A 26,224-nucleotide genomic window follows, 5' to 3' on the forward strand; every position below is an offset into this window, starting at 1 on the left:
AATATATGTCTATCTTAACTGGCCCGCCCGTAATTAGGACACATGGAGCGAGCGAGCACACCTCTCCATTCCACTCACTCGCAGAGTATTTGATGATATAAAATTATTTTTCCAGCGTTCCAGAGATCCCAGTGCCTACCCCGTCAAGTTCACCATTTCTCTCAGGCTTATCTCTCTCTCTTTTTCCTTCCGTCTTTCTCTCTCCATCTCGCTCCGGCCAGAGAGCCAGGCGGCATACACGGGCTCCACTGAACGAGCCACGGTGCGCACACTAGACGCACACGGAGCGAGCGCCCCTCCTAACCTGCCGAGCAATAGGTGTTATTAAATTATTTTTCCAGCGTTCCAGAGATCCCAGTGCCTGCATCGTTAAGTGTGTGTGGGGGGGTAACAAATAAATAAAAATAAGTTAAATAAGTAAATGAAATAATAGAATAATATAATAGGTACATCAGCAGCAAGCACCTCAATTGTAGTTAAAATGGGTAAAAGGAATGTGTTTACCCTTCTAGGTGTTGTATCATTGCCCATAAAGTAAAATAAAACTAATACAAATATGTTAACATAATCATGATGAAGTTTTCATATTTTCCTTTTTAGTCATATATTATGTGTCCATTTCTGATACAAAACATTAACTATGTACAACATAAAGCAAAACAACTGGGATGAATGGTCATATCCAAGTTACATCAATATACAGTATCTTATGTAAAGTCCTATCTCAGGGGCCTGATGAATTTGATCCACCTTAACCATGTACTGTTAAATATGTCTTGACGTCGTCTGAGACAGTATGTTTGTTTCTCCATCGTATATATTTATGAACAATGTCTATCCAGTCCTAAGTCGAGGGAGCTTGGGGCTTTAGCCAATTGCAGGTTATTGCCTTTTTTACCTGCAGCCAACAGAATTACCATAAGGGATCTATCCAGGGAACACAGCCTTTGTGGGGTATTTCCTAGATATATAACATCAAATCTATAAGGGATATCTATTCTTCCAATAGGTGGAAAGTATAGGGCAGGACCAAAATATAGTCTAAGTTACTCGTCCTGTCTTCCTTTTGCAGAGGAGTAATGAAGAATAGAACCAAACTCTTCCAACTGAATTCTCTCAGAACAAGGGAACTTGTAGTTTTCCACTGTATTTTGCAAATTGTATGCCACTCCTCCCCAGAAAGAGCTCTGACACTTTCCATATCCCATTTTTCCTTAATATATAATGCCTCTTCTGATTTTCTATTCTATTCAATAAAGAATTGTATGTCCTTGAAATAATTTTAGTAGTGGACTCAGATTTGTATGCAGATATAAAGATTTTCATTAATTCATCTTTTAAATCTTCCAAGTCAATGTCCTTCATGATTGTTCTAAAATAATGCCGCATTTGGAGGAATCTGTAGAAATCTTGTTGGTCAAATTGATATTTTTCTCTCATAGACTGGAAACTCTTTAGAGACCCCTTGTCTATCAGAGTACAGTAAGCTGTCACCCCTTTTCTTGCCTGTGTACCAAATCACTTATCAATCACATTGGGGGGAAAGTCTCTATCAAAGGCACACCACCTTAATAATTTAGCTATTTTCTGTATATTGCACAGTTTTTGAGTTTCCTTCCAAATCTTTAGGGAAAAGTTCAAAAAAGGATTTGTTCTATCCAATAGATGTTTGATTAGTGTTTAATCAGACATAATTGATTGAAGTGGGATCTTGTCTGCCATTGCTAGTTCCGTCCACCTAGCCAAGAAGCTCGGTTGCACCAGCATGCAAGGTGTCTCAGCTGGGCTGCATAGTAATACTCTAGTAAGCATGGAAGCCCCATTTCCCCGTGCTCTTTCTTAAGTTGTAAGGTTTTATATTTAATCCTTGGCTTTCTGCCATTCCATATATTTCTGGAAATGAGTTTGTCCCATTCCAAAAATTGCTGGGTCATCACTACCAGAGGTAATGTTTGGAAAAGGTACAATAATCGTGGCAAAATATTTATTTTGACTGAATCAATTCTTGAAGTTAAATTTAGGAAAGGGCTAACACCACCTCCTTATATCAGCCTTTAGTTTAGAGGTAAAAGGTCCAAAATTAATGTTAAACAGATTTGCCAGGTTTTTTGGTGAGTACACCCCCAAATATTTTATTGAGTCAGCTTCCCATTTTAGGCAATATTTTTGGATAATATCCTTGGTAGGAGTATAATTTTAAGGTGAGGACTTGTGTCTTCGATACATTTAATTTATAGCCAGACATCAAGCCAAATTCTTAGGGTAGGGATTGGGTGGGTTGTTCTAATTCTAAATATATCAAAACATCATCCGCAAATAATGCCAATTTTTGTTCCCACCCGAAGGTTGAAATACCTTGTATATTTTGGTTCTGGCGGATCCATTGAATTAAGGGCTCAATAAATATGGCAAATAACAGAGGAGAAACAGCACATCCTTGTCTAAGGTCACCATTTACTTTAAGTCTTCCTGTTGGTTTGTCGTATAATGTTTGAATCATTGTTATGAACTTCTCATGAAATCCAAATTTGTGGAGAACTTTATAAAGAAATTTCCAGCTTACAGAATCAAATTCCTTTTGGGCGTCTAAACTAATCAGGACTGATTGGGTCTTATTTTCTGTGACTTGTCGTATTATATGTAATTTTCTTCTAATGTTATCCTGTGTTTGTCTCCCCTTAATAAAGCCAGTTTGGTCGAGATGGATAAAATCCGGCAAACATTTTTCAAGCCTCCTTGCTATGATAGATGTGAATATTCTGTAGTCTACATTTAGTCTTCCACTAGGAAACATTATCAGGACACACTCGGAAAATTTCCACTGCTATGCAGATGACAGCCAGTTATACTTATCAATAAAACCAGAACAGTGTAATTGATTAACTAAACTCCAAGCATGTCTCAAGGACACAAAAACTTTTTCTAATACTTGGCCCTAAACACCTTAGAGATACATTATCTAATGATATAGCTGCGCTAGACGACATTGCCATTGCTTCAAATGAAACAGTCAGGAACGTGGGAGTGATCTTCGATCCCGATTTTTCCTTTAATTCTCACTTTAAACTAATTTCTAGGACCGCCTTCTTTCACTTGCGTAATATCTCAAAAATCAGACATGTCCTTTCTCAAAAAGATGCAGAAAAACTAGTCTAGGCTTTGTTACATTCAGACTTGATTATTGTAATTCCATATTATCAGGCTCCAGCAGTAAGTTGTAAAAGACACTGCAGCTTGTCCAAAATGCTGCAGCACGTGTCCTGACAAGAACCAGAAAGAAAGACCACATTTCTCCTGTATTAGCTTCACTACACTGGCTTCCGGTTAAATCTAGAATTAAAATTCTCCTCCTCACTTTCAAGGCCCTTAATAATATGGCACCATTATACCTCAAAGAGCTGATAGTACCTTATCAACCCACTAGAGCACTGCGCTCCCAGAATTCAGGCTTACTTGTCATCCCTAAAGTCTCTAAAAGTAGAGTAGGAGCCAGAGCTTTCAGCTATCAAGCACCTCTCCTGTGGAATCATCTCCCACTTTCAGTTCGGGAGGCAGACACCATCTGTACGTTTAAGAGTAGGCTTAAAACCTTCCTTTACGATAAAGCTTATAGTTAGAGCCGGTCCAGGCTTGTCTTGGACCTGGTCTTAGTTATGCTGCTATAGGTCTAGAATGTCGGGGGACACATAACACACAGAGCTTCTCTTCCCAGCTTCTCCTTCCTCATCACATCAAAGAAATTAATATCTCATCAATACATGTTACTGACTTGACTTCTTCCCCGGAATCCCTATGCCTTATCGTCCGCAGATCCAGGGCCGCGGCTGCGGCCACCTCGTGGACTATAATGGTGGATCGCGTAACAGAGATCGTGATCATAATGGCGGATCCTGTATAGCGGATCCTGTATCGTGCTGGCTGATCGTGATCATAATGGCGGATCCTGTATTGTGTTGGCATCTGATAGTGGTGGTGGACCACGATCGAGGTGGCAGCTGATGGTGGATCCTGATGGCGGCAGTGGATCATGATTGTGGACTATGGTAGCATCCGATCGTGATGGTGGATCATGATTATGGTGGCTGCTGACCATGGACTATGATAACAACATCTTTCTGATGTTCTCCATTACACATGGCCTCTATTGCACTTCTGTCCGTCCTGGGAGAGGGATCCCTCACATGTGGCTCTCTCTGAGGTTTCTACCTTCTTTTTACCCTGTTAAAAGGGTTTTTTAGTAGTTTTTCCTTACTCTTGTTGAGGGTTAAGGGCAGAGGATGTCACACCTTGTTAAAGGCCTATGAGACAAATTGTGATTTGTGAATATGGGCTATACAATTAAGATTTGATTGATTCTTGAGTCTGCGCCAGTAGAGCTGCCTACCTTCAGCCTTGTGATAGCCAAATTAATTTCTGTAATTGTCACCTCTGCACTAAGAATATTATTTTGGCATTCTGTAACTTTTGGTAGGTGGAACGAGTGTAAGAAAGTGTCTATCTGTAAATCATCGAATTTTTTCTTGGTTATATTCAGTCTCTTTAGTTTCTGGGTTTTTTATTTTGTAGAGAGCACTGTCTGCTTGTTTTTTCTTTGATTTGTAGGCTAATCATTTTGTAAGCTTTGCCACAGACTTCCCAGTACTTCTGTTTGAGAAAAAAAAGTTTCTGTTGTATTTCCTGTGTGTATATTTCATCAATCTCATTTCTAACCATCTTAATTTCAAATCTGTACTGTCTTTGTGTTCTCTTTGTAACTGCTTTAGTTTTAGTTGTAATGTATATAATCTTTCCTGTCTTCATTTTTTAAACGGGCTGAATGTGCAATAATATTCCCTCTCATTACAGCCTTAAGTGCATCCCCATAGCATGGGTGGCCCCACCTGTATCATTTAGCTCCAAATAGGTCTGAATTTCCTCCTCCAGTGCTACTTTAATTTGTGGGCTACTAAGTATACTTGAGTTCAACTTCCATGTTGTACACCTATGTTTTTGGTTCAAATTAATAGTGAGATAGATGGGACTGTGGTCGGGATATCAATATTTCCTATATCACAGCAAACAATTCTATGTCTTTCTGAATTATACGTTAAAAATAGTCAATACGGGTGTATACAGAGTGGGGATGAGAAAAATGGGTATAGTCCCAACCTCCAGGGTTGATACTGTATCTCTCCACACATCTATAATCCCATTTTCTGCATAATAGTGTTTATTTTCTTATTTGTCTTAGTTTGTCTGAGAGTTGGTTTTGATGAATCAAGTTTCTAATTCAGTCTGATATTGAGATCGGCCACCACATTTTAGAATTCCTTCAGCTCCTGAGGCCATGATATCAAATATTTGCCTGTAAAAGTCCCATTCACTATTTGGGGGTGCATATACATTTAACAAAGTAATCATTATACCCTCTAGCTTTCCTCTGATCAGTACATACCTCCCTTCCCAATCTTTTTTTTCCAACAGGTGCTCATACGTAAGAAAATTATTTATTAGGATTGCTACTCCTCTTTTGTTTCCAGACTTATGTCATGACGAGTAGACATGTTTGAACCCGAATCTTCCTAGTCTTTTATGTTCAGTTTCATTTAAGTGGGTTTCTTGTAAGAAAGCAATATGGGTCTTTTCTTTTTTTAATTTGGATAATATATTGCTCCTCTTTATTGGACTATGCATTCCATTTACATTAAATGAGGTGACTTTTATTCCCTGCATAATGTAATTTCCCCCCCTTCAATCCTGTTTTCTCACTGTTGTGCCTTAAAACCTTTGACCATTCCTCCACTGTAACAATGAACTGTGATGAATAAAAAAGGGAACTATAACTAAAGAACATTTCAATTTCCCTTCTTGAGGCTTCCAAACACCAGGTCTGAAATATGACCTTGATCGAGCCAGTTGAGCCTGGCTCTGAGGGAAAAACCTTTGTCGTAGGCAAAGGGCCATCGCGATGGTGTTGGCAAACGCAAAGCTCTGCATGTTTTTATAAACCTCCCTCCACCTTAATGTTCTACAAACTTTTTAAGTCGACTTTTGTGCCATATATGAGATGCAATAATATACATATGTAATATATGAGTAAAATGAAATACAATATTTTGTTAGCAGATTTATCAAAATAATCCATCACTAAAGTTGACTGAATAAATCACAACTAATCAGATTGAGTCACCAGAAACACTTTATGGTATCTAACATCAATCTTACTCAGGAACTACTGTGTCCTTTTGCAGTGCCTCCACATCCCGGAGAAGACTGCGAGTCATCCCTCCTCCTCTGCGCAGTCCATTCGTGCCGACCACCTGCCATCCGATTCTATTTAGTTGGAGATTGATGACTTTATTCCCATGGACTGTAAGGCCTCTGCTGCCTCCCATGCGGAGCTGTATGTCTTGATGCCCTCCTTCAGGTGGACTCTCAGTTTGGCTGGATATGGAGTTTGAAACTTAATATTTCTCTCCCTCAGTTGTCTCTTGATCTCGGCATACTCGCATCTTTTCTTTTGAATTGTTGGCGAGAAGTCATGATCCATGTCCCCTGACTCTGCGCCTTCGCTGATGCCATAGACTCGCAAGTTGTTTCTCCTTGTGTAGTTTTCTAGCTCCTCACATCTCTCCTCCAGTTGCCTTTCTTCGCAACAGGTAGCTCAGCAGGCGAGTGTAGCGGGCAGATCCTTCCTCCACCTGGTTAATCCGGGTCTCTGCATCGGTCAAACGGTCTCCAATTTTATCAACAGATTGTTCCAAAGTAGACAAAGCGGATGCTATAACCTCAAGCTTATCATTGTTCTCCTGTCTGAACGCTTTTACCTCGGATAGGATTGCAGTACTCAAGCTGTGATCCTCCTCCTCCGACTTAGGCTCAGGGCTAGCTTTAGATTTGGCATTAGCATCCGCTATTGCGCATTCCTTTGCGTTTCTGGTTTGGTGACTCATCGTGGCATTAAAAATCAGTATCACCCTACTCTTAAGTCAGCCGTTTTAATCAGGGTGGAGGCGGTAGGTTTAAGTTGGTCGCTGATTCACTGACACGCAGCCGCCATGTACCATAGTTTGAGAATCAGTGCACTAGTAAACTTCAAAAGCAAAAGCATTTTCCAAGCTTTTTCGGCTACATTGCTAAAAAGTTGTGATATTTATTTAATGAGAGATGTCATTGTGCTCTTTATTAAGGACTCTTGATGATGACTCGTTCCACAATATTGATATTGGGATCCTCCTTGTTGAGCATGAAGGTACTGTGTTCTCAACTTCCCTGCATCTCAGTTCAGCCTCAATGAAGATCATCATCGTGGGAGAAGTTATGACCTGTCAAAGGCTATGTGTATTCTGTTTGGACTAGCATACGGACTTTATCTCAACTACCCTAAGTCTATGAAGCTCACAAATTGTGCTTATTTTTGTGTGTCTTTACTTGTCTTTTGATTGACAAGCTTTTTCATTGCTGTGTTAAAACATTTGAATTGTTTTGTTAACAATAAAATGCATTGGAGAATTTACATTATTGTTTAATGTCTTTCTTTCCATTCAATTTTGTTTAAACTATTTATTTAGCAATCTCATATGATTAAATTAAAAGAAAAGACATTACTTATGTTATTCTTGGTAAATACTGTACTAGTACAGCATTGGTACAAAAATAACCATTCCTCTGGAGTATTCGCACTGTACTTTGTGGTCTGTAATCTAACGCATTACCAATTTTTCTCAAGGAGAACAGTTTTACCAGGATTTGTTCTTTGATTCACTTTCAGAGCAAATTTCAAGCTGCCTTTTTCAGCTAGGTATCATTGCAAAAGTCAGGCATGTCCGGTCTTAAAACGATGCAGACAAATAACTCCATGCCTTCGTTACCTCCAGACATGATTATTGTAATTCCCTTTTATAAGGGTCCACCAGTAATTCTTTAAAGACTTTGCAGCTTTTCCAAAATACTGCACCATGTGTTCAGACAAGAAAAGGGATTACATTTCTCCTGTATTAGTTTCACTACACTGGCTTCCTCTTAAATGTAGAATATCATTTCAAATTCTCCTCCTACAAAGCCCTTAATGATATGGCACTATCATACCTTAAAGAGCGCATAGTACCATATCACCCCACAAGAGCACTGTGCACCCAGAATTCAGACTTACTTGTCATCCCTAAAGTCTCTAAAAGTAGAGTAGGAGCCAGAGCCTTAAGCTATCAAGCTCCTCTCTTGTGGAATCAACTCCCAGTTTCGTATCGGGAGGTAGTCACTCTCTTTATGTTGAGGGTTATTTGTGCTTAAAAGCTTCCTTTTTGGTGAAGCTTATATAGTTAGAGCTGGCTTGGGCCTGCCTTGGACCCAAATGAGGGTCGTGAAACAACGGACCCCCCCACAGACAGCCCATCCTGCTTTTCCACCTCCACCCCCATCGGCTGCTAATGTGCAACCCACATATTACAATCAAGCATAGGGAGGCCATGGGGAGACAGGATCAGAGCAATCATTTCCCATTCAAGCAGCAACAATTCATCTTTCTACTGATCCCTCTAGCGATCCAATGATGCCAGTTCAAATAAATGGTAGTACTGTTGAGATTTTGGTAGATAGTGGAACAACTATCTCCACTGTAAAATTTGCTGAGAATGTATGTACACCTAATACAGAGCACCTATCACATAAAACTAAAGTCACTGTTGAAGTTTCAGATGTGCAGCATTATTTTATGATAAGAGTCCACTCAATCTCATGGGAAGAGATTTACTTTGGAAACCATTCATTATAACCCAGATGGATTGTTTTTAACCCTCCCTGATAATAAGGCTGCTCAAGCTTTTCAATTTTTGCAATCGACTATTGACTGTTTGTATTGTTGAACATTGCCAGATTTTAACATGCTTTCCAGTTTTAAGTATCCAACATTTAAAAAATTGCTAAAGCTTCCCCAGTATGCGCAACATTTATGTCTGCCATGAGGCCTCTCCTGCATTGTCATTGTACAGCATGAAAAGAAGAATTTGTGTCAGTTAGTGTCGCTGCAAATTTCAGTGGAATTTCAGGTTAACAGCTGTTCACAGGAATCTGCAGGCAGCACAGAGAACTGCCGGGAATTGACGCAGGGTTCCAGTTTCCGGCAGTTTTACAAGCCTGAGAATGTTGGTCAGGTGACCCCCCCTGCTCCTAGGCCTAGGGGAGGCTTTCACATGTAAATGACAATGCTGTGAGCTTTACAAATGCAAATCAGGATAGTTTAACTCAGTGGTGCAGAGGTAACACCTTTTTCTAAAAGGTACTAACTAAGGTACCAACTAAAATATCTGGGGTAAGTACACCAGGCTTAAAATAAATATAAAATCTGAAATTGTAGCTTATATAGATTTCCCTTATGTAAGTAAGTGTGCTACAATGAATTACATCGTATACCATGAGCAAAGGTCAATGCTATAAAAAAAATTTGAAACAGTGCAATTTATTTCAACATTTGCCTGTCAAGCTCATCCAAGATAATATGTTGGAATGGAGAGAGTGGCACCACTGTACAGTTTTCTAAGAGAAGTCTTTCTGCTGACACCAAAACACTATGCTTCACATAAAGCATATCAGTTGTGTCATCGCGTGTCAAAGTTCCAACCATTTGTCCTCCCAAAATACTGGCAAACTCGGCACCATATTCACATGTCCATGGCATACTAAGCTGTTGACTCTGCTGAAATTGCCTCATAATTTTAACTTCAATTGTCCTATTGTTGTTATTAAACTATTTCAGTATTCCATTAAAACACTCGACACTTTTATCCAAAGCGACTTACAATAAGTGCATTCAACTATGAGGGTACAAACACAGAACAGCAAGAATCATGTAAATACATTAACTTAACACCAGAAAGAATAAACTGGTCCTCACATACTCATCCCATATAAATGTAAAGTACAATTTAAAAACTGTTATAACCGCTGCTTCAAAAGTGAAAAGGTCGTTTGTGAAGTTTTACTCTGAAAACGTCACACTCAGCTACATGCCACGTCACTCGTTAACGTCAACGCGGTAGAGGGCTTGTCCAATCCAGCCTCGTGAATGAAGTGTCTGTCTCCCGCAGACAAGAAACTACCGGCTCGTGTTTTGCGTGGTCCGACGAGTGACTCTGTTTTTGGTGTAAAGTCGACACGACACTGTTTCCCTGGAGGAGAGGATGATTGCGTTGGAAAGATGCAGACTCATCGTATCATCCGTTCTGCTGAAAAGGTGATTGGCTGCAATCTGCCATCTCTACAGGACCTGTTTGCCTCTAGGACCCTGAGGCGTGCAGGTAAGATTGTGGCCGATCCTTCCCACCCGGGTCACAAACTCTTTGAGGTACTTCCCTCCGGCAGGAGGCTGCGGTCCATCAGGACCAAAACCTCACGCCACAAGACTAGCTTCTTCCCGGCTGCAGTTGGCCTTATCAACAAGGCCCGGGACCCCCACCTGACTTGGACTCTTATCCCGCCCCCACACCTCAAGTCTGTGTTACATTAACACACATTACTTTGAACATTGCACATTCTCATTGCACTCCTGTTTTGCATTTTGCATTTACTTTATTTATTTATTTTTTTTTCTATATATATCTTTTATATCTTTTTATTTATTAATTTTTTTTTCATGTGTGTATTACTTATTGTGTTTTTATGTTTTATGTTCCTTGTATGCACCTATACCAAGGCAAATTCCAGGTAGGTGTAAACCTACTTGGCAATAAATACTTCTGATTCTGATTCTGAAGTAAAGCCGCGGGCCCAGTGTGGACGAGTCGAGGCGGAGAAGATGGGCGCACAATCCCAAAATTACGGTAAGAGCTAAACTACAGAGAGAAGCCATTGCTAACTGCTAAGCTAACTCTTAGATCTGAATAGCGTGTTAACAACTGTGGGATTAGCGAGAAAGTTGCTAAAAGAAGAAGAGAGCATCGAGTGCTTGAGCGGAACTAGTGCATGTTTAAATATGTACGAACTGCTTAAACTTAAAAGTTTGTTCTCGTTAAGTTTTTTCATAAACTTAACTTTTTGTCCGGTTGTATTTTATAGGAAACTGCCAGTCTCTTCACACCTCTGAGGCAAATGGCCGGCGCCACGAACCGGAGCGAGGGTAAGATGAAAGAAGAGACGCGCTGTGCTGTATAAAATATTTTCTCCAGGTTTACTTTATCTGATCCATTTCATCATTGTGTTTTCACAGCCTGAGCCCCCCCCCCCCCCCCACAACGAGGCAGTCACTGCACATTTGGCCGAGACTCTAGCTGCAAGTCCGGATTTGCAGTGTGGAAAATGACGCTATTGTCTGTAAGTAACTGTTTAGTAATTGTGGATCTTCCAACAGTGATGTAGCGAGGCCATTTCCGTTTATTAATAATATACTCATGTTACTCATGTTGTTTTCCAGCTGCCTGTACTATGACGTACTAAGACGTACTATGAGCCAGTCTGAAGGAATTTCCCGTACATCCAACCGGACCTTGCAGCTCTTGCAGCAGCATTGAGAAGTTCAGGAGTCGACAGAGAAGAAAGAGGGTAAGATTAGATTCATTAGATAATTTTTCAGTTACATGTATAGGTGTATGTTGTCATTGAACTGTGCTAATTGTACTGATTGTGTTTACAGCTGATTGAAGCGGGACAGATGACATGGATCCATCCTTCCACAGCCAGGAGCTCACCAACCTGTGTGCCACAAGACTAGAAGCTACACTGAATCTCACAGCTACACACCACAGATGTCTACACACTGGGGCAGATTCGGACAGAGTCCCACAAATAACTTATGACCCAGAGGCGGCAATGAAACATTTCAAGCATCACCTGATTAGTTTTTCTCTGGCTATGCCAGTTGTGTTTGTACATTATTTGTGCTGTATGTAAATAAAGCTTTGACTCAACATATACGTTGTTAATGTTTTTTTCCCTCTACAATATGTTCAACATATAACATCAAGCATCACATGAATGAATGTATAGTCTTCAGTAACTGCAGTGCTTTTGGTAAAGGCTTACTAATAATTAATAATATATATTAATTTAGTGGTTTCATCCAATGGTGAAGTGAGATAAGTTTTCACAAGGGATTGCGCTGTGATTCATATGCTAATTAGATAACACCTTCGCTCCACGACTCCCCGGCGGCACTCCCCAGCCCCCACCACCGCGATGCCGGGGGTATGTTTCTGCCCGTTTCTGCCAGTTTGTGTCACGGGCGAACGCGGAATTCGCCTCCTGTAAACGGGCACTAACTGCCAGGAATTAGGCGAGTTTGCAAGCGTTCGCAGTGATGAAAATTCGGCTTTTCGTCTAGTGATTTAACCCTTCAGAGCAATATAAACAATTGGCTAATGTGTATTGGAATAAACAAGAGGGGTTGCAGAGTGAGCAATGTTTGTTTGTTGCTCCACAGGGGTGTGCTATACCAATCCAACTATCTAACACACAGCGTGAATTGTTTAAAGCTAAAGATTCATTTCCACACATCACAGTAGCAGTTGCTCCTTGCTGTGAACCACAGCAACTTGAAAAAATGGTGGCCCAGTGCCAAACATTGAGAGGAGCAGTACCAGCTCCTCAAACAATAACAACTGTACATGGTATCTTTAAGTGAGCACACTCAGTTCCTACAAAGCACTTTTGTTGTACATAAGCCACCCACTCCAACACAGTATGGGTTGCCAACAGAGCTTTAAGAGATTCCATCCATTTTTTGGGCTAGACATTAAAATCATGTGGTTTTTTTGTAGATTCGGCTCCGCCACATACAGTCACACTCAAGCATGATACTAAGCTACCAATGATACCATTTGCCTCACAAAGCAATTGCAGGACTTGAAGGTGTCATTCAATCTCTATTGGTTCAAGGTGTGCTGGTTCAAATAGCCCATATGAATGGAGGTTTGTGCAAGATTTGCAAGCTATTAATAACACAGTAGTGCCTACAGCTGCGATTGTGCCAGACACAAATTCAATTTTAGCTTCATTACCATCCAGCTCCACGCACTACACAGTCATGGATTTATGTTGTGCTTTTTTCTCAATACCGTTGATCCATAGTGTCAGTTAAAATACAGATGCGTAACTGTTCAGTGCCCTAGCAGAGTGAGCAAAAATCTGAATGTGATTGCTCAACCTACATGTGCCCTGTATCCATTCATGAGCTGCAAAATGTTCCTTTGTGTTTCCGAGGAGTAGGGAAAGGATATGAGGATTTACGAGCAGCTGTAACACTGTAATAAATGCCACTCTAAAGCAGTCCCCGCTACCTGAGAGTGTGTATCTAGTTTGTGGAGACCGGGCCTATCTAGTTTGTGGAGACCGGGCCTATCTAGTTTGTGGAGACCGGGCCTATCGTTGCATGCCGTATGAAGAGTTGCATGATTTCAGCTATTTAGCATATCTAATTAGCTTGACCAGAGAGGTAGAGTCTGCAGAAATAGCCTTGCTGTATCCCATACTACACAAACACAGAAGGAAAAATCACACCAGCTCAAGAAGTAGCCAGGCTCCTTGTACCTTGGTATGGTATATACGCTTCCTAGCAGGAACTTAAGTCTCTATCTAAAGTCCTAGAGAGTCACCTTAATGCCTCGTGTAGAGCTATGTTGGCCGAAAATAAAGAGTTGCAGGAAGTCAAAACACTGGCCTTACAGAACCGCATGGCACTTGATCTCCTGTTGACGGCACAAGGCGGAACCTGTAAACTTATAGCTACTGAAAGTTGTTCCTGCATCTCTGACGCAACAGCTGACGTCCTGGACATGGTACATGACACGGAGCTAGGCATCAAAGAGTAACATGATAATCATGGTTTCAGTTTTGGGAACTTTTCAGGTATCTTTGGGTCATAGGGGCTGGTTAAATTCTTAACTACTCTTATTGTCACAAGTCTCCTCCTCATCCTCCTCTTTTCATGTATGGTTTCAATAATCAAGCTGATAGTGAAGAAGACTACAAGGTCTGTAATTTAAGCACCCCAGACATGTGTAAGAGCAGACATTGCTGCAACTAACGGTTTGGCTGCAAGGTACTATGATTATCAAGGTTTTGATAAGTGGGTACAGAGTCCCCGTCTGGATGACATTACTTTAGAGACAGTGAAAAAGAGACTTCAAATTTGTAGAGAAAGAAATGTTTTTTGTAAAGCGATGAACCGAGGGCCGGATGGAGAGATGGTATGTTTTCCTAAAAGTAAAGTATGGGAGGAACATATTAGTTTAAACTTCAGTGTTTATTGTAGTCGTATGCTTATAGTCTTATACAAATTTGGTGAGGGTCATCTCAACAACATGGATATTAAAACTACCTTGATTTTTGAGTTTTCATCACACGGTGTGACTGTGGCGTCAAAGTTTGATTATACGCCATCAAAACAGAAGGTTGTTGTATCTGTATAAAATCACAGTATCAGTGGTCATAGATTCCTTTGATGTCTTAGACGTTGCAAAGGTGAGAGATTTATACGATCTGAAGAGAAACAAGAGTGTTTTTGACCTAAACAGATCTATTAATCTGTATGTAGTGATAATAATAGTTATAGGGCCATGTGCTGGCAACAGGAAGTAAGCCTCGTTTTATTTCTTTAATTCGATTTACATAAAATTTTCACCATGTGATCTTCACTTGATGGCATGGACCGTGATGCATGATCGGTGGGCGTGGTTCGGCCTTGCGTGACGGACGGAAGTGAAGCGTTTATCCTTCCCGCGATGCACAAAGCGCACGCAACACGGAGCCGTTTCGCCCGGTCCCTGTTCACCCTCCCCTGCGGTGACATAAGGTCCCGAGATCGCAAGTGCTCGGGCCCGCGCAGTGCTGCTCGCAGCCCGAGTTGAGAATGATCTTCGTAATGCATGATGTCGGATCTGTTCTGAGGGTGCTCCTGGTGGTCTGAAAATGTAATAGTTAAAGGTAATGGTAATCAGTATTAATGTTATGATAAATAACAGGCGATTGTTATGGAATTTTCGGAGACACTGTCTCCTCTCCTCTCCCTGGGTCAGAGTGCAGCTGGCTGTCGTGTTTGGGGAAGTGCGAGAGCTTGGGAAAGATCAAAGGCTTCACTCCCTAGACACCGCAGATATGAGACTGCGTAAGCAGGCAACACTGTATCCAGAGCTCGAAAATACATGATTGTTTAGGAACTAGCTGACCCATAGATTAAATTGTCTGTAGGGGTTTAAATTGTGACTGCAGGAAAGTAGACTTCTGAATATGAGAGGACATCATGCACAGTTGTTGTATCGATGAATTATGATTTTCTCCTTGGCCAAGCTTCAATAAATATTTCAGCATAAGACCTCAAAGGGCTCCTGAACACTTTCTTCACTGATGAGTTGACCACTGACCAGCAGATTGTCCACAACAATTGTGTGTGTGTGTGTGTGTGTGTCTACCTGCTCATCTAGGTATTCCAGGTTACGTTGGAGTTGAAGGTCTAATATGTCCTCCTGAGCCAAGCAGTACACACAAGCAGTACAACATTGACACACATGTAAATCACATAGACACCTACTGTACAGCTTTCAGATAGGACAGCAGCAAAGCAAAACATAACACCACAGCCAACATGCTACTCATATTGGAAGTCTACAGGTAGACTGTCGGGGGACACATGACACATGGAACCTCTCATTCCTCCTCTCCCTCTTCATCACATTAATGTCTCAACAATACATGTTAATGACTCAGGGTTTTACTTGCCTAGAGAATTGCTAGGCGCCCACCTCCGTCAAATTTCGTGCCGTGTCTGCCTCCCTACCAAATTCTAGTACAGTGAAAGCCGCTTATAGTGATCACGTTTGTCCCAGGCCAAATTAATTACTATAATCGGTTAATTACTATCAAAGAATTGCATAGTTTCTGTATGATAGTCCCATAACTTGAGGGAAAGCTAAGAGCGCCACATACACACACACTCCGCTGCACACTTCCCTCTCTCTCTCTCTGACACACACTCACACACACAAACAGTGTGATTGGACACGTGTAAACTCAGACTGGGTATAAACGTAGAATTTGTGAACTTAGACAATGTATGGAGAGCCGGAGGAGATGGCTTGGCTTGGTTTGGCTGTGTGCAGCGCAAATGATAGACATAAATTACTGAAAGAACTGGTAGAAACTGTAAAAATAACTTTTTTTACGGTCCAAACATGTATGAAAAGACCCAAAATGATCAGTGTAAGCGGACTCAGTGGAGTTGTGCATTGCTCTCCAGGTGTCTGCCCCGGCCTTGGTACACTCTCCCCATGCTGGTTGAAATTGAGGTGCAAACAAAACGGTGACATGCTTACTAGGAATTGTCAACAGTCTCACCTGTGGTCAGAAGCTCCACAAGGTATCTTAAATGGCATGAGGTCACATTTCCAAAACTGGGCAACTCTCTGGACATGTGTTTGTTTATACTGGTAAAACTAAAATGTTCTCTTTCAGTCAAGTGGTTCCTGTCTCCTATAATTCTGCACTTGAGACTGCCCCATTGAATTGAAATTGGTGGAGCCAATGTAGGGTGTATCTAAGGGTGCTCCGATTGATCGGCCGATATTGCCTCTAATTAGTTTGATCGGGGATCTCTATAAATGGTAGAGCCGATCAGATGAGGCAAAACAAACAGTTGTCAATCATGAAATGAAACGCTCAAAAGAGATGAGAAGAAATGGAGATGGCTCACTTTTCATTTTTTTCAGTAAATACTTTTGTACTCTAACTTAGGTAGTTATTTGATGAGTACTATTTCTTTTTTTCCCCAGAGCTGATGGTGGAAATAGTTAATGAGTGAAGCACCTTGCTTCTCTTCTCCTCTCTGTTGAGAGTTGCACATGTGTAGTATTGATTAAACTATGGCTGCATCGTGGTCTTTGCTGGTCTGCTTCTCTGTGATGTGGGTACAATGTAGGTTTGTACTCTGTGAGATCAATACTATTCCAAACAATCTGCCCCAAAAGTCCTGATCGGAACACCCTTATCTGTATCCTGAACTAATTTTTCTCTTGTGTGTAGACAAGGAGTCATCCAATTCATTGTTTTGCCTCATATAGCGGTCAATGGCTGCCCAGCCTCAACTGGTGAGCTGGGACATGAGAGGGGGGGAGAGCCGGCTGGAGACATTTTAATTGCTTCAATGCCGGTAGTTACATGTGGTCTTGGTGAAGACCTGATTTTAATGAGTGGCATTAATGCTCTATCTGACCCATTTTAAGTTTTATTTTCCCTGCGAGTTATCTCACCCACACATACACGCACACTGACATGCGGCTTGCCTCACATATGAAGGGATCAGGAGACGCTGCAGTGACACAGTGAGGAAGATGAAGTGATGTTAACTCAAGTTGAAAGAAAGTTTTTGTTAATTTAAAAGTAAATGGTCTGTTAATAACTTTATCAAACCACCCATTTATATATATATATATATATATATATATATATATACACACACTGTGTATATATATACACATACTTTTTTTTGGTCATGATTATTTGGTCACAAGAGAAACTCATGGAACCTTTCCTGTGTCTCAGAATCTTTTAAAGGGAGGTATGGGCTTAAAAAGTTTTAACCTTTTGGGGGAAATTTGTGACTTTGACTGCGCATATCTTCTTTAATGTTGATCACAGAAAAATTATATTCTATTCAGAATAAAACAGTTCTCACCTAGTTTGAAAACTCTTTTTATCCTATCCCCTGTATAAAAATAACAATATGAGTGACTATATCATATATATATATATATCAGTATACAGCAGGTAAAATAAGTATTGAACACGTCACCATTTTTCTCAGTAAATATATTTCTAAAGGTGCTATTGACATGAAATTTTCACCAGATGTCGGTAACAACCCAAGTAATCCATACATACAAAGAAAACCAAACAAATAAGTTCAGAAATTTAGTTATGTGTAATAAAATGGAATGACACAGGGAAAAAGTATTGAACACGCTTACTGAAATTTATTTAATACTTCGTACAAAAGCCTTTGTTGGTAATGACAGCTTCCAGACGCCTCCTTTATGGAGAAATGCATTGCTCAGGTGTGATTTTGGCCCATTCTTCCACACAAACAGTCTTCAAATCTTGAAGGTTCCGTGGGCCTCTTCTATGAACTCTGATCTTTAGTTCTTTCCATAGATTTTCTATTGGATTCAAGTCAGGTGATTGGCTGGGCCATTCTAGCAGCTTTATTTACTTTCTCTGAAACCAATTGAGAGTTTCCTTGGCTGTGTGTTTGGGATCATTGTCTTTGGCTGAAATGTCCACCCTCATTTCATCTTCATCATCCTGGTAGATGGCAGCAGATTTTTATCAAGAATGTCTCGGTACATTTTTCCATTCATCCTTCCTTCAATTATATGAAGTTTGCCAGTGCCGTATGCTGAAAAACAGCCCCACACCATGATGTTCCCACCTCCACACTTCACTGTTGGTATGGTGTTTTTGGGGTGATATGCATTGCCATTTGACCTCCAAACATGGTGTGTATTATGGCATCCAAAGAGTTAAATTTTGGTCTCATCTGACCAGACTATATTCTCCCAGTATTTCACAGGCTTGTCTAAATGTTGTGCAGCAAACTTTAAATGAGCTTCAACATGCTTTTTCTTCAGCAATGGAGTCTTGCGTGGTGAGCGTGCATACAGGCCATGGCGGTTGAATGCATTACTTATCGTTTTCTTTGAAACAATTGTACCTGCTAATTCCAGGTCTTTCCGAAGCTCTCCACAGGTGGTCCTTGGCTCTTGGACAACTCTTCTGATAATTCTTTTCACTCCTCTGTCAGAAATCTTGCGAGGAGCACCTGGTCGTGGCCGGTTTATGGTGAAATGATTTTCTTTCCACTTCCGGTTTATGGCCCCAACAGTGCTCACTGGAACATTCAGACGTTTAGAAATCCTTCTGTAACCAATGCCATCAGTATGTTTTGCAACAATAAGGTTGCGAAGGTCTTGAGAGAGCTATTTGCTTTTACCCATCATGAGATGTTTCTTGTGTGACACCTTGGTAATGAGACACCTTTTTATAGGCCATCAGTTGGGACTAAACCAGCTGATATTAATTTGCACTGACAAGGGGCAGGATTGCTTTCTAATTACTGATAGATATCAGCTGGTGTCTTGGCTTTCCATGCCTTTTTGCACCTCCCTTTCTTCATGTGTTCAATACTTTTTCCCTGTGTCATTCCATTTTATTTCATATAACTTAATTTCTGAAGTTATTTGTTTGGTTGTTACTGACATCTGGTGAAAATGTCATGTCATAGCACCTTTTGAAATATATTTACTGAGAAAAATGGTGACGTGTTCAATACTTATTTTACCCGCTGTATCTCTACCCTCCCTCCCTCCATGTCTCCTGCACAGTGGTGAGCACACAGTCATCACAGTGACGTCAGAAAGGCAGGTAGCACCTCCCACCTTCCAGCTCCTGTCCCAGCTGTGGGACAGGATCGTCCACAAGCCCTGACATTCATATTCGACTCGAAACAGTGTCATTTACACCATGTTTTAAGCCTAAAAGTCAACCAGAAGTGGCTAAGTTAGCGGATTGAAGGCACCTCCTCAGAAGATATCAGAAGACATTTAATGAATGACGGGCCTTGCCGTCACTTGGCTGACACCACACGAGCAGTATGGAGGCATGTCATGTTTTTTCTGTTGCTTTATTACGTCGGAAGATTTGGTCACCAGTTACTTCAGTTGTATTGGATTCTGATTCTTCCAAAAGAGTTTTGTGGACTCAAACACTTCACCCACCCCTCCTTCGGCATAGTGGTAAGTAGATATGAGCGAATTTTCATCTCTTGATGAACTATCCCTTTAAATATGCAGATTAGCTTGTTTGGTGAATTAAGGAGAAATCTACAGATGCAGACAGAGGGTAGTAAAACTAATAAACAAACAAATCTAAATGTGTAGTTTTGGACATGGAAGCCAGAAAAAAATGTTTTTGCCAGTGTCCTGCCTTAAACAGTAACAGCATAATTTTGATTATAGGCTCCTCATCTAATAACTATTCATTTTATTAGTTTGTCATTTGCTGCTAGATCTTTAAAACAATTTTTTTTTACATTCATAAATACACCATACAGCCCTCCCTCAAATATAGGTACGCTGAAACTAAGTCCTTGTCACCATCAGTTATTAATAATTATTATTTATAATATTTATTTCAAAGTTCAAGACCTTTTTTGTAAGGATTTCAATAAAGTTGCTGTATTTTTGCAGTGCTTTTTCCAGTAAAATTAACAAAATGAGTAGGATAAGAGAGCCTAGTTGTTGCAACTAAACAGAGCCCTACTTTGTAGTTTGGAGGGTAGGTTGGTTTGCTTATTCATGTAGAGAACAGTCTTTTTCAGTTTTGTGTAAAGATTTTTGTTGATTTTGAAGTGTTATTTATTGTGCAAAAATAAACAAACTATTAGTTAGAAAATTCGATGTGCTACTATATTTAACCTTTTGTTTTAAAACATTTTTTTATAAATAATTATAAAAAGTGCCCTTTTTCTCACTTGAGCCCGTCACTTTTTCTCACTTGAGCCCCACTTTTCTCACTTGAGCCCCTACATGTCCCTGTACCACACTAAGTGTTATAACTATTGTGTACTGTGCCTTACACCACATGGGTGACTTCATATGTTATCCAGTCGATACATATGTGTACATTAGTGGCACATACCATTTTATTGTGGATGGTAGGGGATACAGGGTAGTTATGGTGGTATAATCCTTGGCTTAAGGACCTCCTGTCGCCAGAGTAGTCATACTGAAGGAAAGAGGAAAAGTAATAAGAAAAGATGGAAGGTAACAATGGAGATGTTATTTAACATTGTAAAAGGGAGTAAGGTGAGTGTGGTTACAAATAGGGCTATCGCAATATTTTATTTTTGCTAAACAGTTAAAATCGCTATAAAACTTTGATAATTGATATTATCAAAGTTTGAAACAATGTCAGTCAATTTAACCTTTGACTTAGTTTAAAATTTGAGGAAAATTTGAGAATAAAATACGAATAAAATTACATTTTGTTTTGGAGGTCCACTGACGTCATTACGATCTGAGATGATTTTCACTTTTATTCATTATGGACTATAAATTAAATTAAATAATAAACAAAGGTTTTTTTCAAGGAGCCGGAAAGGCAGAGGTACTCTCTCATAACTATCATAACCCTCTCTGTACAAATAAAGCCACACACACACTCACTCACCTTTGGTGAGCCGAGAGATCTTCTCAGGCTGTAAATTGATGGATCAGCATAGATCACATCATCCCTCACCTTCCCTGGAAATCGGGCTGATAATGATCGAGCTGGTGAGGCAAAGTTTGGAGGCACCGGTGAGTAGGGCCCCCCTGACGAGGAAGAAGATGACCTAGGCACAGACCTGGAGCGTGGCTGGATGGACAGTCGCCTCATGGATGATTCCATTCCCCCATAGTACTGTGCCCCCCATGGGTCCCTGGGCATTAGGTGTGCATACAGCTGATGAGGTCCATCCCTCAGAGGGTGACGCTGCTCCGCAGTCCAGCCTCTATCATATCCCCCCACAGCAGAGACGGAGCAGATGCTGTCTGGTCGGACACCTGATGGGTATATAGGGAACTCCTCCACATACTGGGGACCACCAGGATAGCCACAGTAGTCAGCAGAGACCATCCGATTAACTGGGTAGTATTGAGATGGGCTGAAATAACAGGATGAGATGCAGAAAACTTCCTTATCATAAGTCATCTCAATTAATCAAAGATAGAATGTCATTGACCTATAGTTTGAGAGTAAAATGGTTAACATTGGATTTATTGAGCATGGCCTCTTAATTTTGTTTAATAAAGGTAATGCTGAAATACGAATAAAATTACATTTTGTTTTGGAGGTCCACTGACGTCATTATGATCTATTATAATTTCCACTTGTATTCATTATGGAATATAAATGAAATGAAATAATAAAGTGTTTTTCAAGGAGCAGGAAAGACAGTTTGATCATTTATTAAAGAATGTCAGCACAATATCTGTGTGATTTCAGTATTGTCAGGACTCTCTGGATTTCAGCTGTTACAGTTTCTTGACATTTGGTCCTTTTATCTTGTATTTCGAAATTATAAAGTGATACACTGTGCTGGAGATGAACATTAAAACCACTTTTGGAAATTTGTATTTTCAAATTTTCTTATTTATTTTATTTATTTTCATTATACATCTTTTAAATTAGTTAGGTAGATCTATGTTTTGCACCCCAAAGAAATTTGACAATTTTACTGACAATTAGTGCCACAGGTTTTTTTTGTAAGTCACTAAAATTATAGGAGGGTTTGCCTACCATAACCTAAATGCTTTGATATCAACATTTCACAATGTAACTGCATGCCATCAAAAGAAGTTTAAGATAATAAATGATGAAGGTGCAGCACACAGCCACTGAACTGCCAGTTAAGGATAACTGTTAATGGCATACAGTACTGCTGCAACATCAGTGTTTTATAGTATACCAATGTGCAGTGTTATGGTTCCCCTCTTCTCCATTGATCTACCTGTTGATGTCGTCCTGGGAAACCATGCCCCGCCTCTGGTTGACCCACTGCTGCAGCTGAGCCATGGAGCTTTTCCTCTGAGCCACCCTCTCTGGAACTGTCCTGGGCACAAAGCCTCTCCTCAACACAACATTCTCTTGCTGCTCCCTGGGGTCCTGCAATGGACCGACAACGCTCTCTGAATGTCCATGAGAGGCACGGTGTCCACTGTTCCTCCTGGACAGAGGATGTTTGTTATTGCCGTTGTGGGACATAATATTGGCTGGGCAAAAGCTGCCCCAACCATTTGGATGATGAATTAGGTGAGGTGCATGACCAGAACCAGGTTCTCCTCCATTATCTTCACCTCCTCTACTTTCTCCTCTCTCAATCTTTTTTCCCTGTTGATCTGAGTGGTGAGTAGAAAGCAATAGTGTTTGAAGGCTGTTGGCCTCATTAATGTTAGGGTGGGTGGGCAGGTCGGTCTCAGTTTCATTGTGTGTTTGAGGTTGGGGATGCTGCTGAGGATCAGGTGCCTTGGTCACCATAGTTTGGTTGAGATCACCTGTGGTGTCTGTGTAGTTTGTCCTGAGAAATTTGAAGGGGAAAAAAAACATAAGAATACACAGGCAGTTTGAAGCGTTTCAAAAATAAACCAATTATGCTATATAAGCAAAAAGAGACTTCAAAACCTCATCACCTGGCCAAGTAACTGAGCCAGTGTCTGACACATGAAATAATCGCCTAAATTGGTTGTCTAGAAATATGTTATTATTAATATTGCTTTCATGCCAACACCAGTTGGTCCAGAAACAAAATGGTCCATCATTCATTTCCTTTAACCTTTTGTCTGGTTCATGCATCGACTGGAGTTATGAAAGTAAAACAGTCTAATGTTGACCCCAAAAAAACAACAATTGGACAGTTATGTGACTGTTTTCTTTTATAATTATCATCAGGAGGTGTAGCAGATCATCCAAGAACCAGAAGGTTGATGGTTTGATCCCCAATACTCCGGTCCACATTCCATAGTGTCCTTGGGCAAGGAAATGAGCCCAGACCACTGCACCAGCAATGTATGTTGGTATGTGATAGAAAAAGTGCTTTGTATAGAAGTGCTGTGTGAATGTATTTGTGTGTGTGTGTGTATGTGAATGATTGTGACTTGTAGCACTTTGAGAAGTCGATGAGACTTAAAAGCTGCTATATAATTGCACTCTATTTACCATTTACAACACAATGCCAAGAGGCAAATTAAACTCCACTGACTAACCTTAGGTCATACTTAGTGATTCTACTTTTTGTGCCTTGCTTTTTGCTGCATATTTACCCCGTGCTCGTTTTTGTCACAGAACCAGCTGCGCAGCATCCACCTGTTTATTCTCCCTCATCTGCTCCGGCCTCAGCCAACCAGCTCCTTTTGATTTCCACTGCCTGCCAACCCCCCCAGCTCCAGCAATCGAGCAATAAACTTTTTGTTTTTTTCTACCATCTATCTGCTGTGTTTGTGTTCTGCACTTTGGGTCCACAAGAGGCCAATTATAACAGAGCAATCTGGCCAACATGGACCCTGTAGACACAATACATGACTCCACCCAACGACACCACGCCATATCCAGTCAAGGAGTTCTTCTCAGACAGCATGAACAGCTTCTCCATGCGCTCACAGACAGAAACCGCACTCTGGTAAATCAAGTTTCTGAATTAACTCGACAACTCTCATTACTCCCCCACCCCCAATACCTCCTGCTCCTACTGTTATTCAAGATTCCTTAGCTACCACCCCTGAGCCCTTTGCCCGGAGATCTGAAAACATGTCTTGGCTTCCTGCTCCAGTGTGGTATGGTTTTTCAACAACGTCCCTCATGGTTTCCAGCTGACCGATCTAAGGTACATTATGTTTTGGGATTGTTAAAAGGACGTCAGTCCGGTGATTATGCTTTGTTTGACAGCTCAGTGGCTTGATGAGGATTTTGTAGCTGGTGATTTTTTTTTTCAAGTTTGTGACATATGCTACTCAACAGTAACAATTCCTATTTCTATTTATTATTGTTGGGACATGGTTTTTTGTGAGACCACACTTCGGCCTATATGGGTAGTCCAAAGCCTGAAGCCGCATGTTCCTTTGTTCCGGAGAAAACCAGAGCAAGGAACTCAGTCTCCCAGGGGCCTCAACGTCACACAGAGGTGTGAAAACCCCCCCAGGGACACAGGTTTCAACTCCCATTGGTCACTCTGGACCCCATGACCTGTGAGGTCACCGGGCCAATATAAGGCCTGTCCCCACTTTCTTCTGTCTCTTCCTACAATCCTTCCACAGGAGGGAAGGCTGTCGAGCCTCTTCTCCAGCTCACATCTTCTCTTCCCATCCAACTCTTCGAGAGGAGCACAAAGGTGCAGCTTCCAGCTCATCTCACCAAGGAAACCTCCTCGCACTCCAAGCTCTACCAACCCTTCAAGCAGCGACTCGATGGAAAACTTCAGCCAGCAACTGAGCTACACAGCTCAACAGAATCACTAAGGCGGGAGCCACACAAACCAGCAAGACGACTTCACAGAACTGCGAACTGCACAGCAACTCTTTTTCCCCTTTCCATGGACGGGTAACACAACTGGGCTTAATAATTATACTAGGCTAAGCAAGACTGTTTATTCGATTCTGTGTGATGTTTATAAGTTTGATTTGTGGGGTTGTGATATTTTGGTTCCAAGTTATTGAGAAAGTAATGTTAGTCTGTTATGCTCTTCACAGTCTTTCGTTGCATCCAATCTAGTAACTTTGTCTAATTTGGCACAGACACATGCATATTCCTTCACCTAATTAGCTCGGACCCCCGCTACATGTCGTAAGGATTCCAATAGGGAGGGGAAGGGTGTTATCTTCAAAGTGGCCAGCTGCCATTTTGGAAGCACATAGACACACACATGCATACTCACATACCTATCTTTGTTTAGTAAGTACACCGTTAGTAATTTGTGTTTTTATACTTTATTATATTCATAATAAATGTTTTTCTTTCACAATTTTTTTTTATTAATGTTGCATAAGTGAATTTTGCCAACCTCTACACTGTCAAGAACTCCATATCCTTCAACTTAGCTAACTATATGGTAATTTTGGTTATAGTTATTAATTTAATTGTTAATCAGACTTCCAAATTTGTAGTTAGTACTTTTATGAGACTTAATCAATAAATTGGCTATCTTTTCCCTTCCTTTGAAGGGTGGTGCCCCGAGGTAACTTTAATCAATTAAAGTTATTATTTAATATTAATAATAAAATATTTATATTTTATATTTTATTTTGATAACCAAATTTATTGAATGCCGAAAGGCACACCATTTTATGGTATCACGTTTAATGCATTATGGCACAACATTATTATGAAATAGGCAAGACATGAAGACCAGGACGAACATTTGTCTCTTATTGAATTTGGCAAGTGTTCATCTTGGTAAGTGAGAATACAGAGTTGCATGTAAAAGTGTGGAGTGGAAGACAAGATGAAATGCCAAAAACACTACTTGTCTCAAAGTGGGTGGCATATTTTAACAGATGGCCGTATTGGGCAATTGGACATGATCGTCTAAGGCAGAGGTCACTAACAGGCGGACCGCGGTCCGGGTCCGGACCCAGAAGCCGTCCCGTACGGACCCGGACCTACAGCCAAAACAGAACTTTATGATTTAAAATCTGACGGGGCGCTTCTATTTGTAAGCGGCGCAGCTTTTGCAGTCTTT

The 26,224-nt window shown here is 40.7% G+C and overlaps 1 protein-coding gene and 1 long non-coding RNA gene across 2 annotated transcripts in view; one reads left to right on the forward strand and one right to left on the reverse strand.

The window, feature by feature from the left end:
* Window positions 1-25,579, forward strand: part of LOC117762283 — a 28,394-nt gene extending 2,815 nt beyond the window's left edge. Inside the window, exons 2-3 of the long non-coding RNA XR_004613989.1 lie at window positions 16,792-16,801; window positions 25,562-25,579. This is a non-coding gene — a long non-coding RNA (uncharacterized LOC117762283). The remainder of the gene's footprint in view (window positions 1-16,791; window positions 16,802-25,561) is intronic.
* The window catches only part of plekha6 (pleckstrin homology domain containing, family A member 6), a 141,869-nt gene that overhangs the window by 43,504 nt on the left and 72,141 nt on the right, over window positions 1-26,224 (reverse strand). Inside the window, exons 8-11 of the mRNA XM_034586810.1 lie at window positions 22,505-23,071; window positions 21,184-21,658; window positions 20,653-20,739; window positions 15,375-15,428 (exon numbers count right to left, since the gene is read on the reverse strand). Coding sequence (XP_034442701.1) covers window positions 15,375-15,428; window positions 20,653-20,739; window positions 21,184-21,658; window positions 22,505-23,071 — 1,183 coding nt within the window. The remainder of the gene's footprint in view (window positions 1-15,374; window positions 15,429-20,652; window positions 20,740-21,183; window positions 21,659-22,504; window positions 23,072-26,224) is intronic.

Source organism: Hippoglossus hippoglossus, chromosome 5 (assembly GCF_009819705.1).
Source record: "Hippoglossus hippoglossus isolate fHipHip1 chromosome 5, fHipHip1.pri, whole genome shotgun sequence".
NCBI lineage: Eukaryota > Metazoa > Chordata > Actinopteri > Pleuronectiformes > Pleuronectidae > Hippoglossus > Hippoglossus hippoglossus.